The sequence below is a fragment of the Mobula hypostoma genome, chromosome 4, assembly GCF_963921235.1.
Source record: "Mobula hypostoma chromosome 4, sMobHyp1.1, whole genome shotgun sequence".
Classification (NCBI taxonomy): domain Eukaryota; kingdom Metazoa; phylum Chordata; class Chondrichthyes; order Myliobatiformes; family Myliobatidae; genus Mobula; species Mobula hypostoma.
Window position 1 is genome coordinate 197362964 of NC_086100.1, and position 20852 is coordinate 197383815.

General features: G+C 44.6%; 1 protein-coding gene across 7 annotated transcripts in view; it reads right to left on the reverse strand.

Moving 5' to 3' along the window:
* The window catches only part of dysf (dysferlin, limb girdle muscular dystrophy 2B (autosomal recessive)), a 394877-nt gene that overhangs the window by 281181 nt on the left and 92844 nt on the right, over positions 1 to 20852 (reverse strand). For all 7 annotated transcript variants that reach the window (XM_063047166.1, XM_063047171.1, XM_063047168.1 and 4 more), the window contains exons 6-7: positions 12532 to 12725; positions 6998 to 7126 (exon numbers count right to left, since the gene is read on the reverse strand). In XM_063047166.1, coding sequence (XP_062903236.1) covers positions 6998 to 7126; positions 12532 to 12725 — 323 coding nt within the window. The remainder of the gene's footprint in view (positions 1 to 6997; positions 7127 to 12531; positions 12726 to 20852) is intronic.

The window sequence follows — 20852 nt, forward strand, 5'->3', positions numbered from 1 at the left end:
CTTTGATAATAAATTTACCTTGAACTTTGACCTTCAACATAACATCCCAACTCCTGTGATCAGTATTTTGATTTATGAAGGCCAATGAGCCAAAAGTTCACTTGGTGAATTGTATTGGAGAGCCAGAGAGACAGGAAGCGTCCTTACACAGTGACAATGTCATGCAGACACTGTGTGGAGCTCTTCCCATTAGAAATCACAGTGCAAGTGCAGTGGGTTGTTCAACTGGTGAGAAATTACCGCCAGCATTATCAAAGACCCCACCCTTCCCAAGAATTCTCTCTTCTCCCTCTTCCCATCGGACAGAAGATACAAAAGCCTGAAAACATGTAGCAGCAGGCTCAAGGACAGCTTTTATCCTGCTGTCATGAGACTTTTGAATAGTTCCTCATACAATCTGACAAACTCCTGATAACAATCCACCTCATTACGATCTCACACCTTAAAGTCTGCCTGCACTGCACTTTCTAACTGTAACCTTTTATTCTGCATTCTGTTAGCATTTTACTGTGATCTAGCTCCATGCACTGTGTAATGATTTGATCTGTATTGTATACAAGACAAGTTTTTCACCGTACCTAGGTAGTTGTGACAATAACAAAATCAGAATCAGACTTAATACCGCCAATATATGTTGTGAAATTTGTTTTGCAGCAGTAGAGAACAATACATTAAAAACTATAAATTACAATAATAAATATACATTAAAAATTAAATTAATCAAGTAGTACAAAAAGTGAGCAAAAGTAGTAAGGTAGTGTTCATGGGTTCATGGTCCATTCAGAAATTTGATGGCAGAGGGGAAGAAGTTGTTCCTGAAACGTTGAGTTTGCGGCTTTTTTCATTGTCAGTTTTACTTAGAGATACAGCACGGTAACGAGCTCTTCCAGCTCAGTGAGGCTGCACCACCCAATTACACCCACGGGATCAATTAACCTACTAACCGGTACATCTTTGAGACGTGGGAGGAACCCCACGCAGTCACAGGAAGAGGATACAAACCCCTTACAGACAGTGGTGGGAATAGAACCCCGGCAGCTGGTGCCTGGTGCTGTAACAGCATTACGCTAATAGCTACACTGCCGTGCCACCCCATCTTCAGACCAATTTACAATGCCTTCAGTAGAGGATAAAAGAAAGCCCTTAACTCCAACTGAAGTCATCGCGACACTGTCATGACGGCGTTTTTTAAGCAGGCTTTCTTATTTTTACGAGGCCGAGTTGCTAGCTCAACGCTCAACCCAGCACGGATGGAAAGTGTGCAAGGGAGCCGGCTGGATTCGAACTCGGGAGCCTTCGCTCCGAAGTCCGGCGCTGATGCCACTACGCCACCAGCCGGATATCAGTAGAGGATAGTGGAATTATAATTCTCCATCCCAGGAAGCCAAGGGTCAGAGCATATTTAAGACGGAGGCAAATGGCTTTCTAGACAAAAAGGATATGGGGCGAATGGGAATATGGTAACCGGGATAGTACTGAAATGTTGAGATAGGTTCCAAGGGTGTACACAAAAAGTGCTGGAAGAACTCATCAGGTCAGGCAGCATCTATGGAGAGCAATAGATTGGACATTTTGGGCTGAGGCCCTTCATCAGGACTGGAAAGGAAAGGGGCAGAGGCCAGAATAGGAATGTAGAGGGTGGGGAAGATGCACGAGCTGGCAGGTGAAAGCACGTGAGGGAGAAGGAAGGTGGTTGAAGGAGGATGAAGTGAGAACCTGGGAGATGATAGGTAGAAAAGGTAAAGGACTGAAGAAGAAAATCTGATAAGAGGAGAAAATGTACCATGGGAGAAAGGGAAGGAGATGGGGCACCAGAGGGAAGTGATGAGTTCCGAGGGGAGCCAGGATGGGGGATGAAAAGAGAGCAGGGGGAGTGGGGAGAAACTACCGGAAGGGTATACTCTTGCTCCAGCTTTCTATGTGTGTCCTGGCTTCAGACTTCCAACAAGATGTTTCCTTTGTTCTGTTCCGGAACAGTTGCTCTGCAAATCTACAATTACTCATGATTGGGTCAGAAGATTCTCTGGAGTTGAGTCATACAGTCACTTAGTCTTATAGCATCATTAGTACCAGTCAGTACTAATCCCATTTACTGGCACCTTGACATTTCATTGGAATAAAAGATTAGCATATTAAGTGCATTTGATGGCTCTGGACTTGTGCTTGTTGGGACTTAAAAGAATGAGGGGAAATCTCATAGAAACATATTGACTATTGAAAGTCCAAGACAGAGATGATGTGGAGAAGATGTTTCCTACAGTGGGGTAGCTAGGACCAAAGGGCACAGCCTCAGAATACAAAGACGTCCCTTTGGAACGAAGGAGATTGAGGGGGAATTTCTTTAGCCAGAGGGTGATGAATCTGTGGGATTCAGGCTCCTGAACCAGAGGAAATAACTTCACTCAACTTCACTTGCCCCATTATTGAAAAGTTCCCACAACCAACGGACTCATTTTCAAGGACTGTTCATTTCATGTTTAGAATCAGGTTTAATATCACCGGCATATGTCGGTGCAAAAATAAAAATTAAAAAGTAGTGAGGTAGTGTTCACGGGTTCATTGTCCATTTAGAAATCTTATGCCAGAGAGAAAGAAGCTGTTCCTGAAACATTGAGTGTTTGCCTTCAGGCTTTCTTATTTTAATGAGGCCGAGTTGCTAGCTCGACGCTCAACCCAGCATGGATAGAAAGTGTGCAAGGGAGCCGGCTGGATTCGAACTCGGGAGCTTTCGCTCCAAAGTCCGGCACTGCTGCCACTACACCACCAGCTGGCTATCAGTAGAGGATAGTGGAATTATAATTCTCCATCCCAAGAAACCAAGAGACTGAACATATTTAAGATGGAGGCAAATGACTTTCTGGATGAAAAGGGTACGGGGCGAATGGGAATATAGTAACCAGGTAACCAGGATAGTACTGAAATGGTTCCAGGGGTGTACACACAAAATGCTGGAAGAACTCATCAAGTCACATGAATCCCATCTGGTTGTAATATAAGACTCCGAATCTTTGATTGTAAAGCTTCAGAAATGGGCCCTTCAGCCTATCACACTCATGCTAACCTTTTCTGCCCATTTACATTAATCAGATTTGCTTGCATTAGTGTCATATACCTTGCCTATTCAAACGTCAGTATCAATGTCTCTTAAACGTTTCATCAGTAGGGCATTATGTCAGTGTTGGGGATATAAGATTTACTGGGTAGAATATGCATCAGGAGGTTTTGCAGATTGTCCACATACAGTAAGAAGATGAAGGCCACTGAGTCTGCTCAGTCTGCGGTCCAGACTGATGCACACTGTGTGTTACTGAAACAATGTCGAAGGTGCCTTATTTCTGGAGGATGAGACCTCATTTGCTTTTCTCGAGTGCAAAGTAAAGCCCCAAACTAAACTAATTGTTTGAAGAGCCTTGGTCCAGGGATGAACTTTCGATCAGTAAATGAAAAAAGCAATTGATTAGAGCAACGCACACAAAATGCCAGAGGAACTCAGCAGGTCAAGCTACATCTATGGAAATGAATAAACGGTCGATGTTTGGCCGAAACCCTTCATCAGGACTGAGGAATGTGGGCATAAGTCATTCCCACAGGATCTTGAAATATTCAAATGGAAGTCAAGTTTCTTGTAAACGGAGTCATAGATTGTGAACAGCATAGAGACCATGCCAACCTTTTGTCTATCCACACTAATCCCATTTGTCCACATGAGGACCATATCCTTCTGTGCCTTACCTAGTTAGCTGTCTGTCTAAATGCTTCTGAAACTCAATAATTACCATGGAGCAGAATTGTAGTAAAGCGGTTAGCACAATGCTTTACAGCGACAATGATCCAGATTCAATTCCCACCGCTGTCTGTAAGGAGTTTGTGTGTCCTCCCCATGACTGTGTGAGTTCTCTCCAGTTTTCTCCCAGGTGGGTGGGAAAGGTAAAGGACTGGAGAGGAAGGAATGTGATAGGAGAGGAGTGTTACCATGGGAGAAAGGGAAGAAGGAGGGCACTAGGGGGAGGTGATAGGCCAGAGTGGAGAATAGAAGAAAAGAAAGGGGAAGGAATTTTCTTTACCCGAAGGAGAAATGGATATTCATGCCATCAGCTCGGAGGCTACCCAGATGGAATATAAAGTGTTGTTCCTCCACTGTGAGGGTGGCCTCATCTTGGCGCAAGAGAATGCCATGTCAGAATGGGAATGGAAATCAGAATTAAAATGGTTGGCCAATGGAAATTCCACTTCTGGCGGATGGAGCAGAGGGGCTCAACAAAGCGGTCCCCTGGTTCACCAGGACCCAAATTCCTGGTGAATCACCTCTGCACCCTTTACAGGGTGCCATCCTACAGTCTGATGACCAGAACTGCACACAGTTAAGTGTGATCTAACCATCAGAGATTGGTATGACAACTCCCCAAGACCATAAGAAAATGTACAGAGCTCAGTACATCACCAAACTAAGCCTCCCCTCAAGGGATAGCAAAGATTTAGATGGATATGGGTCAAACATGGAGAAATGAAATGAGCTCAGATTGGCATCTTGATTGGCATGGACCAGTTGTGTCAAAGAGCCTGTTTCCATCTATGATGCTATGACTCTATGGTGGTCCATGGTATTCAATGGAAGGGAGACTGTGAACTGATGATATCACCTGCCACTGGTACACTCTTAAAACAATAAGACCATCATACAGAGGAGCAGAATTAAGCCATTTGGCCCATCAAGTCTACCCCGCCATTCCTTCATGGCTGACTTATTATCCCTCCCAACCCCATTCTCTTGCCTTGTCCCCATAACATTTGACACCGCCAGTAATCAAGAACCCATCAACTTTTGCTTTGATTATATTTAATGTCTTGGCCTTCCCAGCCACATGCGACAATGATTCACTACCCTCTGGCTAAAGAAATTCCTCCTCATCTCTGTTCTGAATGGACATCTCTCAATTCTGAGGCTTGCCCTCTGGTCCTGGACTCAGATACTACAGGAAACATCCTCTCTATCTATGTTTTTCAATATTAGATAGGCTTGAATGAGATTCCACCTCATTCTTCTGAACTCCAGCGAGTACTAGCCCAGAGTTATTACATATGCTAACACTTTCATTCCCGGGATTATTATCATGAACTTCCTCTGGACCCTCTCCAATGCCAGAACATCCTTTCTTAGATAAGGGGTCAAAAACCATTCATAATACTTCAAGCGCGGACTGCCCAATGCATTACATTTTCTATTCTAGTCCTCTCAAAATGAATGCCAACATTGGACTTGCCTTGCTTACCACTGACTCTACCTGCAAGTTAACCTTTGGGGAATCCTGCACAAGGACTCACAAGTCCCTTTGCACCTCTTATTTTTGAATTTTTCCCAATTTAGAAAATAATCTATGCCCTTATTCTTTCTACTGAATTGCATAGCCATACACTTGCCTACATTATATTCCATCTGCTACTTCTTTGCCCATTCTCACAATCTCTCTAAGGCCCTCTAGAGATTCTTCTGATTCCTCAATATTACCTGTCTCTTCACCTGTCTTTGCCCTGTCCACAAAGTTGTCCATAAAGCCATCAATTCTGTCATCCAAACTATTGACAGATAACATGAAAAGAAGCTGTCCCAACACCAACCCCTGCAGAAAACCACTTGTCACCAACAGCTATCCAGAATATGTCCCCTTTATTCCCATTATTTTTCCTCCTGCCAATCAGCCAATGCTCTTTCCATGGGCTCTTGTCTTGTTGAACAGTCTCATGTCTGGCACCTTGTCAAAGGCCTTTTGAAAATCCAAATAAACAACATCCCCTAACTCACCTTTGTCTATCCTGCCTGCTATTTCCTCAAAGAATTTCAACAGAATTGTCATTCAAGATCTGAATTGTCATTCGAGATTTCCCTTTATGGAAACCTTGCTGACTTTGGCCCATTTTACAATGTATCTCCAAACACCCCAAGACCTTATCCTTAATAATGGATTCTGACATCTTCTCAACCACTGATGTCAAGCTAACTGAGTCATAATTTCCTTTCTTCTACCTCCCTCACTTCTTAAAGTGTGGAGTGATATTTGCAATTTTCCAGTCCTCTGGAACTTTTCCAGATTTTAATGATTCTTAAAAGATCCGTCAGGCCGAGGATTCGAGTCGGGCCGTCGAACTACAGGAGGGGCCGGACTGGGTTCAGAAGAGCAGACATGGGTGCAGACCAGGTTGCTGCTTGCTACCTGGAGATACCAGAATTGGTGCCTTCAAGTTGGCAGGAAGGTGACGTATAGTGAAACCGCGAGTGACTGTCTTGGACGTTACTTTTGCAATCGCAAGACCCTGGTGGACATTGATTGCTGCAGGCCTGCTTCTGTTGTTTGCTGGTGAGACAGGCGGTGAGGCAGCAGCATCACCCCAGTTGCCACAAGGACTCGGTCTCAAGCCATAGGCTTGCACTGCAGCATGGCATTTGTGCTCGGTTAGGGGTAGCCGCTCCTGTCAGTGCTAACCTCCAGTATCGGATCGGTGGAATTACAGGCTGGACTGCGGGAACCATCAACTTGTGTGTGTACCTCTCTCATTCCCTGTAATTCTCTTCACTCCACTATAATACTGATATATCAAACTTTATCTTCTCCCTCTCAAACTGAAGGATGAATTCTCTCACATTAGATCTCTGGCTCCTAAGGGTTCCTTTACCTTAACCTCATTCATTACACAACACCCAATCTAGAATTACCTTTCCCCTAAAGCTACAAATTCTACGAATTCCCACTCTTGGGAACCAGCACCAACCGATTTTCCCAATCTACCTGCATATTGAACTCTTCTTATGATGTGCCTTTTCTACTTTCCATTGAAATTTATATCCCACATCCTGCTACTGTCTGGGGGCCTGTATATTACTCCCATTGGGGTCTGTTTACCCTTGCATTATCTTAACTCTACCCACAAGGATTCTACATGTCCGGATCCGATGTCACTCTTGTTCCTTGCCAACCCTCAATGGTGGAGGGTTGCACCTCACCTCATCGAAGACTGGGTTGTTGCCTTTCCGGATCCGCGTGGTCTTCGTCTGCCCGGCGACCGTCACTTTAACCACAGGCCTGATGTTGACGCCCGGGATCTGACGCCCTTCAGCCACATGTACTCTCACCTGGAACAGAAGAATTTGGTTAATCTTGTTCATGGAAAGGGGCACCACAGGAGTGAGATAGGGCTGCTGGTTGAGTGGTGCTGTGGAACCAGCCTCAAACTCAACGTCAGCAAAACCAAGGAATTGATTGTGGACTTCAGGACGGGAAGGTTGAGGGAACACACACCAGTTCTCATCGAGGGATCGGCAGTGGAAAGTGTGAGCAGCTTCAAGTTCCTGGGGGTCAGCATCTCTGAAGATCTGTCCTGCACCCAATACATTGATGCAATTACGAAGAAGGCCTGACAGCGGCTCTACTTGATCAGAGTTTGGGGGGATTTGGTGTGTACGTCACCAAAAGCTCTTGCAAATTTCTACAATGTGCAGTGGAGAATATTCTGACTGGTTGCATCACCATCTGGTATGAAGGGGCCTCTGCACCAGATCACAAGAGGCTACAGAGGGCTGTGGACTCAGCCATCCCTATCACAGCCATCCACCATCGAGAACATCTTCAAAAGATGGTGGGTCATGAAGGAGACATCTATCATTGAAAACCATCACCATCCAGGACAGGCCCTCTTCTCATTACTACCATCAGGGAGAAGGTACAGGAACCTGAAGCCACACACTCAATGATTTAGGAACAGCTTTTTCTCCTCCACCATCAGATTTCTGAAAGGTCCATGAACACCACCTTGTTATTCTTTTCTTTGCGCAATCTTTTTTTTGTTATTTATAGTCATTTTATGACTTTGTACTGTACTGCTGCCATAGAACAACAAATTTCCCGTCATCTAGGATAATGACAGACACACTCAGCCCTGAGACACCAGGCAAGGTCACTTGGTTCCAGACAATTGCTTTATTGGTCATTACAAAATGTCTCTCTGGTGCTTCCCGCTCCCTCCCCTCTCCTTTTCATAGAACATAGAACATGGCCCACAATATTGTGCTGACCCTTAAACCCTGCCTCCCATATAACCTCCCCCCACCTTAAATTCCTCCATATACCTGTCTAGTAGTCTCTTAAACTTCACTAGTGTATCTGCCTCCACCACTGACTCAGGCAGTGCATTCCAGGCACCAACCACTCTCTGAGTAAAAAACCTTCCTCTAATATCCCCCTTGAACTTCCCACCCCTTACCTTAAAGCCATGTCCTCTTGTATTGAGCAGTGGTGCCCCGGGGAAGAGGCACTGGCTGTCCACTCCATCTATTCCCAACCATGATTCCCCTCTCCCTGCCCCCTCCCCACTCTCAGTCCACAATAGTGACCCATATCAAAATCTGGTTTATCATCACTCATATGTCATGAAATTTGTTTTTTTGTGGCAGCAGTACAGTGCAGTACAGTCGACCTTCACTAATCTGACTACCTGTAATCCAGTTCCTTTGATAATCTGGCACTGATTATGCTTAATATGATCCTTCTGTAATTCGGCATTTTCACTAATCCGGCACTCCTCAGGTCCCAATGGTGCCGGATTAGTGAAGGTCGACCTGTACATAAAAATGCTACAGTGCTGTGCAAAGGCTGTAGGTGCCCTAGATATATACGTTTGTATATATATGTGCCTAAGACACTTGCACAGCACTGTAGTTGTGTTTTTTAGGTCCATTGGGATGGCTTTGGGGACAGTGTAGGGGCTTGCAGGGAATCTGTCTGAGTGGTGCCACAACAACAACCTCCTACCCGATCTCAGCAAGACCAAGGAGCTGATTATTGATCTCAGGAGAAGGAAACCAGAGGTCCGTGACCTAGTCCTCTTTAGAGGATGAGAGGTGGAGAGTGTCAGCAACTTTAAATTCCTCAGTCTCAATATTACAGTGGAGTAAAGGAAATTACAGAGGCATGAGAGAAGAGTTAGCCAGAATTGATTGGAAAAGAACACTTGCAGGGATGACAGCAGAGTAGCAATGGCTGAAGTTTCTGGATGCAATTCGAAAGGCACAGGATACAGTACATACATCCCAAAGAGGAAGTATTCTAGAGGCAAGATGACACAACCGCGGTTAACAAGCCAAAACGGGAGCACATAGTAGGTCAAAGATGAATGAGAAGTTAGAGGATTAGGAAGCTATTAAAAACCAACAGAAGACAACTAAAAAAGTCACAAAGAAGGGAAAGATGGAATGCGAAAGGTGAGCTTGCCAGTAATATTAAAGAGGATACCAAACGATTCTTCAGATAAATAAAGTGTAAAAGAGAAGCGAGAGTAGATATTGGAACACTGGAAAATGATGCTAGAGAGGTAGCAATGAGGGCAAAATTGCAGATAAAACTGACTACCAGAATGGTGGAAGTTCAAGAGCGTCAGGGGTCATGAAGTGTGTGAAGTTTCCATTTCTAGAGAGAAGATTCTTGGGAAACTGAAAGGTCTGGACCAGATGGTGTACATCCCAGGGTTCAGAAAGAGGTGGCTGAAGAGATTGTGGAGGCATTAGTAATGATCTTTCAAGAATCACCAGATTCTGGAATTGTTCCAGAAGTCTGGAAAATTGCAAATGTCACAACACTCGTGAGGAAGGGAGAGAGGCAGAAGAAAGGAAACTATCGGCCAGTTAGTCTGCCCTCAGTGGTTGGAAAGATGTTGGAGTCAATCACTGAGGATGAGATCTCAGGGTACTTGGAGTCACATGATAAAATAGGCCGTAGTCAGTATGGTTTCCTCAAGAGAAAATCTTGCCTGAGAAATCTGTTGGAATTCTTTTAAGAAATAACAAGCATGATAAACAAAATTAATCAGTTGATGTTGTGTACTTAAATGTTTAGAAGGCCTTTGATAAGGTGCCACACAAGAGGCTATGCGCCCATGGTATTACAGGAAATACCACGGGCTGACTGGAAGAAGGCAAAAAGTGGGAATAAAGGGAGCCCTTTCTGGTTGGCTGCTAGAGACTAGCGATGTTCCATAGGGATTTATGTTGGGACTGATTCTTTTTATATTATATGCCAATTATTTGGATGATGGAATTGATGGCTTTGTTGCAGTTTGCAGATGATATTAAGATAGTTTCGAGAAAGTAGAAAGGCTACCAAAGGGCTTAGACAGATTGAGAGAATGGGCAAAGAAATGCCAGGTGGAATACAGTGACAGGAAGTGTATGGTCATGCACTTTGGTAGAAGAAATAAAAGGGTAGACTGTTTTCTAAGTGGAGAGAAAATACAAAAAAAGTTGAGGGGCAAAGGGACTTGGGAGTCTTTGTGCAGGATTCCCTGAAGGTTACTTTGCAGGTTGAGTCTGTGGTGAGGAAGGCAAGTGCAATGTTTGCATTCATTTCTAGAGGACTAGAATATAAAAGCAAGGATGTAATGTTGAGACTACATAAAGTGCTGGTGAGGCCTCACTTGGGGTATTGTGAGCAGTTTTGGGCCCTTTATCTTAGACAGGATGTGCTGAAACTGGAGAGTGTTTAAAGGAGATTCACAAAAATGATTCCAGGATTGAATGGCTTGTCACATGTGGAGCGTTTGATGGCTCTGGGCTTTTATTCACCAGAATTCAGAAGAATGAGAGGTGACCTCATTGAAAACTATTGATATAGCGGATGTGGAAAGGATGTTTCCGATGGTGGGAGAGTCTAAGACCAGGGATTCAGTCTCAGAATAAAGGGGCATCCTTTTACGACAGAGATGAGGAAGAATTTCTTTAGCCAGAGAGTGGTGAATCTGTGGAATTCTTTGCTACAGGCAGCTGTGGAGGCCAAGTCTTTATCTATATTTAAGGCAGAGATTGACAGATTCTTGATTGGCCGGGCCATGAAGGGATATGGAGAGAAGGCAGGAGATTGGAGCTGAGAGGAAAATTGGATCAGCCATGATGAAATGATGGAGCAGACTTTATGGGCAAAATGGCCTAATTCTGCTCCTATATCTTACTGTCTTCTCATTTCAGAGGATCTGTTCTGGATCCAGCACACAAAGAAAGCTTGGCAGTGCCTCTACTTCCTTAGGAGTTTGCAGAGATTTGGCATGACATCTAAAATTTTGACAAACTTCTATAGATGTGTAGTGGAGAGTATATTGACTGGGTGGATCGCAGCCTGGTATGGAAACACCAATGTCCTTGAGTGGGAAATCTTACAAAAATAGTGGATACGGCCCAGTCCATCATGGAAAGCCCTCCCTACCATTGAGCACATCTTACCGGAGCATTGTTGCATAAAAGCAGGGACCCCACCACCCAAGACAGGCTCTCTTCTCGCTGCTGCCATCAGGAGGAAGGTACAGAAGCCTTAGAACTCACACTACCAAGTTCAAGAACAGTTATTACCTCTGAACTACTAGGCTCTTGAACCAGAGGAGATAACTTCACCCAACTTCACTTGCCCCATCATTGAAATGTTTCCACAACTTATGGACTCACTTTCAAGGAATCTTCATGTCATGTTCTTGATATTTATTGCTTGCTTGTTTGTTTGTTTGTTTGTTTATTTATTTATTATTTCTCTTTTTTTTGTACTTGCACAGTTTGCTGCCTTTTGCAAACTGGTTGAACATCCAGTTGGTGTGGTCTTTCATTGATTCTCATGGCTATTATTCTATTCTGAATTTATTGAATATGCCCACAAGAAAATGAATCTCAGGGCTGTTAAAGTGACATCTATGTACTTTAATAGTAAAATTACTTTCAACTTTGAGTTAGGGGTCAGTTTGGGGTTTAGAGACAAGGATGAGGGGGAGATGGTTGGTGATCAGGGGCAGTAAATGAAGATTCTGGGCAGAGTTGGCCCAGATTGAAGCATTCTACAGTCAAATATCTGCATCCCAGAGGTCGTGTTGGCAGGCACTGAGACCAGTGATCTCTAAGTTGGTGAGTCACGAGGGCCACTGACCCCTCCCCCTCCCACATTGGGTTCAGAGGTCGTTCTGAATCCAGCAGTTGAGGCCCAAAGGTCAAACCTGGTGAAGTTCAGAGGGTAAAGCCGAAGGTGTAAGTCAAGAGCATGGAGAATCCGGAGTCAGAAGTCTAAAGGTCGAAAACCAGAGATAAAGGCCCAAAGGAGTCACAAGGACCTGAAGGAGTCATGAGGACCAGCGGTCGAGGCCCAAAGGTCAAACAGATGATTGGCGAGTTCTGGGCAAAGTACAAATTTGGAGGCCCAACGTCTGTGAGTCTGTGAATCTAGGGACAAGGACCAGAGGCCCGAAGGTGGCCTATCCTGAGGTTGGAGGCCTGTCTCTGTGTGTGTGTGTGAGTGGTTGGATGGGAAAGGGGTCTGTTTTGCTGTTATGTTGTTCTACTGAACATAGTAGACATGCTATGTTGGGGCCGGAATGAGAGGTAACACTGCGGGCTGCCCCCAGCATGCCTTTGGGTGCCTTGGTTGTCAATGGAAACAATGCATTTCACTTAATGTTTCACTGTACATGAATAAGTCTGAAACCTGAGCATCCTGCCCAGCAGCCAACACAACTGACCTGGATATCCTGGGGCTTGTTCGGGAGCAGTTGTTTGCTCGCCCGTTTCCTTTTCCTGACCCCGTGGACCACACTGGTTGGTGGTTTCTTTGGCAAGCTGGGAGGCTCGACACCCGGGGTCCCCGGTGAGGGTTCGACTTCATCGCCCGTGGCCAAAGGATCTTCTGTTTCCTCGTCTCCCTCGCCAGCAGTGTCTGCAGAGAGACAGGTGAGGAGGTTAAGCCTGGAAGGTGCTGTATGTAATGCATTTAAGTTTGGTCATATAGGAAATGTATCATTCTGGAGAGATTGGTTTATTATGGCCTCATGTGCTGAGATACAGCGAAAAGCTTGTCTGCTATACTGTCCATACAGATCAGATCATTACAGAGCATACTGAGGTAGAACAAGGTAAATAGTAACAGAGTGCAGAATGAAGTGCTAGAGTGACAGCTGCAGATGGAGTGGAGATGGAAATGGATTACTGTGCAGAGGGACAGAGAGGTGCAAGCAGAGAGGGTAGAGGGAATTATGAGGGGCTAGCACAAGGTTGGGGCAGAAGAGCCTCCTATGCTGCAGCAGTTCTCTGATTCAATGAAGTGAACTCTGTCACTGGTGAAGCCCTCTGTGTGGGTCATGGAGCGAGAGCAGGGACCAGGCAGTGTAAACACTGTGACAGCGCCAGCGACGTGGGTCCGATTTTGCTGCTGTCTTGTAAGGAGTTTTTCGCTCGTCCCGTGACCATGCGGGTTTCATAGAAACAGATGGGCCAATTGGCCTAAATCTGCTCCTACGTCTTATGTCCTCTTGGCAAAGGGCATTACAAGGTGGACTGGGTGGCATGGTAGCATGGCAGTAAGCACAGCAAAGGGCATTCAGAATAGAATACAGAGGTATGATATGATTAGGAATAGTCAGTATGGCTTTGTGAGAAGTATGATATGATTAGGAATAGTCAGCATGGCTTTGTGAGAAGTATGATATGATTAGGAATAGTCAGCATGGCTTTGTGAGAAGTATGATATGATTAGGAATAGTCAGCATGGCTTTGTGAGAGGTATAATATGATCAGGAACAGTCAGCATGGCTTTGTCAAGGGCAGGTTGTGCTTTACGAGCCTGATTGAATTTTCTGAGGACGTGACTAAACACATTGATGAAGGAAGAGCAGTAGATGTAGTGAATATGGATTTCAGCAAGGCATTTGATAAGGTACCCCATCAAAGGCTTATTGAGAAAGTAAGGAGGGATGGGATCCAAGGGGACATTGCTTTGTGGATCCAGGACTGGCTTGCCTACAGAAGGCAAAGGGTGGTTGTAGACAGGTCATATTCTGCATGGAGGTCAGTGACCAGTGGTGTGCCTCAGGGATCTGTTCTGGGACCCTTATTCTTCGTGATTTTTATAAATGATCTGGATGAGGAAGTGGAGGGATGGGTTAGTAAGTTTGCTGATGACACAAAGTTTGGAGGTGCTGTGGATAGTGTGGAGGGCTGTCAGAGGTTACAGCGGGACATTGATAGAATGCAAAAAGGGGCTGAGAAGTGGCAGATGGAGTTCAACCCAGATAAGTGTGAGGTGGTTCATTTTGGTAGGTCAAATATGATGGCAGAAATAGTATTAATGGTAAGACTCTTGGCAGTGTGGAGGATCAGAGGGATCTTGGGGTCTGAGTCCATAGGACGCTCAAAGCTGCTGCGTAGGTTGACTCTGTGGGTAAGAAGGCGTACGGTGTATTGGCCTTCATTAATCGTGGGATTGAACTTAGGAGCCGAGAGGTAATGTTGCAGCTATATGGGACCCTGGTCAGACCCCACTTGGAGTACTGTGCTCAGTTCTGGTCGCCTCACTGCAGGAAGGATGTGGAAACCATAGAAAGGGTGCAGAGGAGATTTACAAGGATGTTGCCTGGATTGGGGAGCATGTCTTATGAGAATAGGTTGAGTGAACTCAGCCTTTTCTCCTTGGAGAGACGAAGGATGAAAGGTGACCTGATAGAGGTGTATAAGATGATGAGAGGAATTGATTGTGTGGATAGTCAGAGGCTTTTTCCCAGGGCTGAAATGGTTGCCACAAGAGGACACAGGTTTAAGGTTCTGGGAAGTAGGTACAGAGGAGATGTCAGGGGTAAATTTTTTATGCAGAGAGTGGTGAGTGCGTGGAATGGGCTGCTGGCAATGGTGGTGGAGGCGGATACGATAGGTTCTTTTAAAAGAGTTTTGGATAGGTACATGGAGCTTAGAACAATAGAGGGCTATGGGTAAGCCTAGTAATTCCTAAGGTAGGGACATGTTCAGCACAGCATTGTGGGCCGAAGGGCCTGTATTGTGCTGTAGATTTTCTATGTTTCTATGAGTCTGCTCTGCCATTCTATCGTGGCTGATTTATTATCCCTCTCAACCCCATTCTCCTGCCTTCTCCTCATAACCTTCGACATCCTTACTAATCAAGAACCTATCAACCTCGCTTTAAACATACTCAATGATTTGGCCTCCACAGGCATCTGTGACAATAAATTCCACAGATTTACCACCCTCAGGATAAAGAAATTCCATAGATGAATTTCTCAATGAATGCCACAGATTCACTGTCTCTGGCTAAAGAAATTCAACAACAATTTCCACAGATTCACCTCATTTTTCTACCTGTACTACCTTTCTCTGACCCTGTGACCCTATGATCTATACCACACACAAAACGCTGGAGGAACTCAGCAGGTCAGGCAGCCTCTGTGGAGGGGAATATAAACGGTCTGATTCTTTCTTCCCATAAGGGCTGTCTGGCCTGCTGAGTTCCTTGGGCATCCTGTGTATGCGTTGCTCGGGATTTCCAGCATTTGCAGAATCTCCTGTGTTTACCACATTCTGCTTTTGTTTTCACTACTTCAATGTATGAAATGATCTGTCTGGTTGGTATGCAAGCAAGAGCTTATCTCGGTACATGTGACCATAATAAGCTAATTACTAGTGACTGATTTCACTGATCTGATTTGCTCACACTAAAACCATATCCTTCTCTGCTTTGCCTATTCCAATGGCTGTCTAAAAGTATGTTAAATGCAGTGAATGTTTTTGATTCCACCATCTCCTCCGGCAGGGCACTGCAGACACCAATTATTCTCTGTGCAGAAAAAGCAACCTCTTAAATCCCTTTTAAATCTCCTTCCTCTTGCTCAAACCTTTCTCCTTTATATTAAATAAACTTATATACTATAATTAATGTTCAGTGTGTTGCCTGTCCCTAGGTTGCTTTGATGTTGCTGCAGGCAAGTTTTTCATTATAGATTAAAGATTAGCTTTATTTGGCACATGTACATCAAATTTCAAAATTCCAACTACATTTATTATACATGTTATACAACCTTGCGATTCATCTATTTACAGGCAGCCACAAAACTAAGAAACCCAAAAGAATCCATAAAATAGAAAACATTAGTGTGTCAAATCCAACCGTAGGCTTGCCTAGGTAATATGCACATGAATAATTGCCCCTTTCTTCCCAGTCCTGATGAAGGGTGTGAGCCGCAAAGATCACCTGTTATTCCCTTCCATAGATGCCACATGAGCAACTGACTTCCTGCAGCATTTTGTGTGTGTTACTCTGGATTCATGCAGAATTTCTTATATTTGTTGTTGGCCAGAAGAAGCTACAGTCTACAATTAGTGGATTTGACGAGTCAAGGACAGGGGATGCGGACAAACCAGTTGTCTCTGTTTCCCCCCATCTTGTGGTCTCTGAACCAACTCTTGCTCTGGGATGATCTGATCAGAGCAGCTGAATGTGGACACAAGGAACTTCAGGCAATGACCTGCTAAACCTGAGACCATTCTCAGATGAGTAGCTACTTATTATGTAAAATGCCAGACCTACCAATGAAGAAATCTGTAATCTCGTCAGGCTCTGTCTGGGTCACCTTATTTAACTGGTTTAGACCAGTCAGAGTTGAAAGACAGAATTGCACAAGGCTAGAGCAGGCAGAACCTTGAAACAATGTTGGTTGCAGCCCTGGACAATGACCAGTAAGAAAATGACCCAGGTAGGTCGGGTGACCTTGAGCCAATGGGATGGAGATCCACCAGTTCAATTGATGAAGGAAATTATAAGAATCAGGAGTTCCAAATACACAGGGGCGATAGCTCTCCAGCAACCAGAGACCAACCATTGTGGATAAGGAGGACCCCCATGGACACGTGGAGATCAGGACCACAAGGAATACAGGGCCAACATAGACTCTTTTCCCGGGTAATACCTTTTCTCTTCATTGACTGTTCATGGAGAGTCAGGAATTCGAGAGGGGTGCACACAGGTAGTCAGTTTGTGAACCTATGAGCTTTTTAGTTGAGACAATAAAAGTTACTTGTTGGTAAATACAGACTCTCTGTGCCTCACTGATTATTATTACAAGGGGGTGATCCTTGTAACGTTGTGTACCTGATTGGACCTGTATCTCACTACACTTGGGCACATCACAATAAACTTGACATGACTTGACTTGACCCTTTTGTTTTCGATGCCCCTAGCTCATCGGAAAGGTCAGCTTGGGCATGATGGGTTGAAGGACTGATCCTATGGTACTCAAAACAACCGACTGAAACCCTAACCACTAATTGCTATTCACAATTCTTTGCGAGGCTTTGTTTGGTTCTTGAAGGTAAGGGTTAAGAAATGTGAGTGATTTCTGTGGGACTGCCTTTAATCCCATTGGAATGTGCCAGAAATTCCTTTCCTATTTCTCTTGGCTCAGCAGCTAGTACAAGGCTTCATGGAAATAAACAAATTTTACAGGGAGCAGGAGGTTAGTGTCTGCCTTGCTCCATTAAGACAGAGCTGAGAAACTTTAGCTCACTCCGCCACAGAAACTGAGGAACAGAAGTTAATATCTGGCAAGTTATTACCTGCTCTGAACTCTGCCCTGCAATTTGTTCTTGGTTGGAACTACAAAGACCTGCAAGCAAACTAAACATACTACAAAGTTCAAAGTACATTTATTATCAAAGTATGTATACTTTACACAACCTTGAGGTTCGTCTGCTTCCAGGCAGCCACAGAGCAAAGAGACCCAACAGAACCCATTTAAACAATAGAAGACCAGCGAACATCCAACGTGCGGAGAGAGAAAAAACACAAATCGTGCAAACAATGTAAGTAAGCAAATAGCATTCAGAACTGAAGTCTACAAAAGTGAGTCCACAGCTGATTCAGAAGCCCGTTAGTTGCAGGCCACAAACTCAGTTTGGTGCAGACACGAGTAAACTTCGTGGAGCAGAGAGCTGAAGTTCAGTGTACGGATGAGTAAACCTTATGGAGCAGAGAGCTGAAATGATTCATCCCTCGGCTCTGGCCCCAGACTACAGAGATTAACTTTGATATGTTGAATTCTTGACTTCCTGACAAACAAACCACTATCAGTTAGGATAGGCAACAACACTTCATCTTCTCAGTATTATTTATTAACTTTATTTTCAGTCTGCGCAGGTTGTCTTCTTTTGCACATTGGCTATTTGTTAGTCTTTGTGTGTACTTTTTTTCATTGATTCTATTGTATTTCTTTGTTCTAGTGTGAATGCCTGCAAGAAAATGAATCTAAAGGTAGTAGTATATGCTGACATATACTAACTGAACTGTTCTCACTACCTATGGATTCACTTTCAAAGACATTTCATCCCATTTTCTAGATATTTATAGATTTTTTTTTGTATTTGTATTTAATGCAAATTTTCGTTGGATGCAGTTTTTCATTGATTCTATTGACTTTCTTGGATTTGCTGAGAATGCCCACAAGTAAATGAATCTCAGGACGTATATGTATTTTGATAATAAGTTTACATTGAACTTTTAACTTATACATACTTTGATAATGAATTTACTCTGAACTTTGAACTACAACCACATTGGTGCTCCACAAGGTTCTGTCATCAGTCCCCCTCTCTACTCCCTGTACACTCATTGCTGCATGGACAGATTCTGCTCTCATCCCATCTACAAATTCGAATAGCGTACTGCGTAGTTGAGAGAGTTAAGAGCTTCAAGTTCCTAGGTCTGAACATCACCAGTGGTGGAAAATGGAATTCCTTAACAGAGAACGTCTCTACATGACCTTGCTTAATGTGGGGAGGCTGACGCACAGGCGGCCACCACACGGTCCTTGACAGATCTAAGTCTGGGTCCAGTGACATGGAATTCAAGATGACTGGGAACCCTTCACTGCTGCAGCCTTCCTCCACCTTCACTGCCAGTGTGATGTGTCATCGTCTTCTTCCAGCTCCACCAATGAGGTCTTAGTTGGATCCCTCTTTGACTGGAACCACCCTCTTGACCTTACCACCATGGGCGACCCTACCAGGAGCTAAGCACAGATGGCTGAACTTCGGACGGCATTGCTCCTGGGATCTCAGGCCTTCACACGCCTCTCCACCACAACAAGGTGGCGATCCACAGAGAACACCAACTGAAACCACACTGAAGTCACAGCCAAGAAAAGCTCTACTCCCTCAAGAAGCTAAAGCAATTTGTAATGACTCTATCAACTCTTACCGATTTTTATCGATACACCATTGAAAACTACAGAGAGTTGTGGACACAGCTCGTCACAGAAAGCAGCCTCCCCTTTGTCTATACTTCGTGCTCCCTCAGTAAAGCAGCCAACATAATCAAAGACTCCACCACCCCAGACCTGCTCTCTTCTCCGCTCCCCTTGCATTTTATCGTTTCCCTGCACTGCACTCTCTCTGTAGCTGTTGCACTTTACTCTGCATTGTTATTGTTTACCATGTTCTCTCTCAATGCCCTGGGCACTGATCTGACCCGAACGAACAGTGTGCAAAGCGAGCATTCAACTGTATCTCTGTACGTGTGACAATAATGAACCAATCCAAAAGGTGGTTGCATTTTGGGAAGACAAGTTCAGGTGCAACTTTCACAGTGACAGTGGAGAGTGCAGAGAACAGAAGCGCCTTGGAGTACAAGTACATGGTTCCCTGAAAGTGATATTGCAGGTTTTTTTTTATTTTAGCAATCCAGCGGGGTGTAGCCCCTTCAGGCCCTTTGAGCCAGACCAGCCCAGCACCCCACAACCCTGATTAACCCTAACCTAATCACAGGACAATTTACAATGACCAATTAACCTACTCAGTACGTCTTTGGACTGTGGGATGAAACTGGCCCACCCGGGGAAAACCCACGCTTTCCACAGGGAAAAAATACAGAGACTCCTTACAGCATGGTGCCAGGATTCAACTCCAGACTCCGGCACACCCCAAGCCGTAAAGCGTTGCACTAACTGAGCCGGCCCAGACAGACAGGACGGTGACTTTTGACATACTGGCCTTCATCAGTCAGGGCAATGAGAATAGAACAGAGTCATAGAAAAGTACAGCATAGAAACAGACCCTTCAGCCCATCCAATCAATGCTGACCGTGAATCTGCCTAGTCCCATTTACCTGCACCCAGATCATAGCCCTCCATACACCTCCCATCCATGTATCTATACAATTTTCTCTTATATGTTGAAATTGACTCACATCCAACACTTTCATTGGCAAATCATTCCACATTCTCACTACCCTCACAGTGAAGAAGTTCTACCTTATGTTCCTGTAAGGGGTTTCTTCTTTGTTGTGTTATTTGCTAAGGCTAATAAAATGGCTTCTTTGTTATGTTAATAAAATGGCTTTTCTGTAATGTTAAATGCTGAGTTAACGGTAGCGGCTTGTTTAGGTTATAATTCCTGATGACGGGAATTGTATTCATTTGCTAACCAATTGGGATAGATGTCATTCTTTCTTGTGTGTCTGTAAGCTATTGTTTTTGCGGGCTTTGGGGAGAAGGCGCGATAGAGACAGAGAGAGGAGATGCAACCCGAGAGATGCTGTAAACTGGGCGACGGAAAGGACCCCGAGCGAGAGTCCGAGGCCCAGGGCTTTTCTGGAGGAGAACTGAAGAGGAAGGACATGCTGGGCGCACTCTGGTCAACCACCGTGGTTGGTCCCAGACGGCGGGTCGAGGTTGGAGGGATTGAATGGTGGAAAGAAGACTCCATTAATTGAGCTCCAATGGTTGTGCATGAAGTGGTTGAACTTCGACAAGTCTGGCACCTTTTACTTTCCTTTTATATTGTATCTCTATTAATTACATAGTTCCGGTAAGATCTATAAAGTGTAATCTGTAAATCGTACATTGTGTGCTGTCTGTTAATTGGCGGTGTGGGGTACATCACACGGCATCCACACAAACTTGATAACCCGGTTTGGCGGGGCCGAAGGCTGCTCCCCCAGACAAAAGCGAGCTGAGGCTTACCAGGAGGCTACATTGTGGGGGCCATCAACTGGCTACATTCCTCTTAA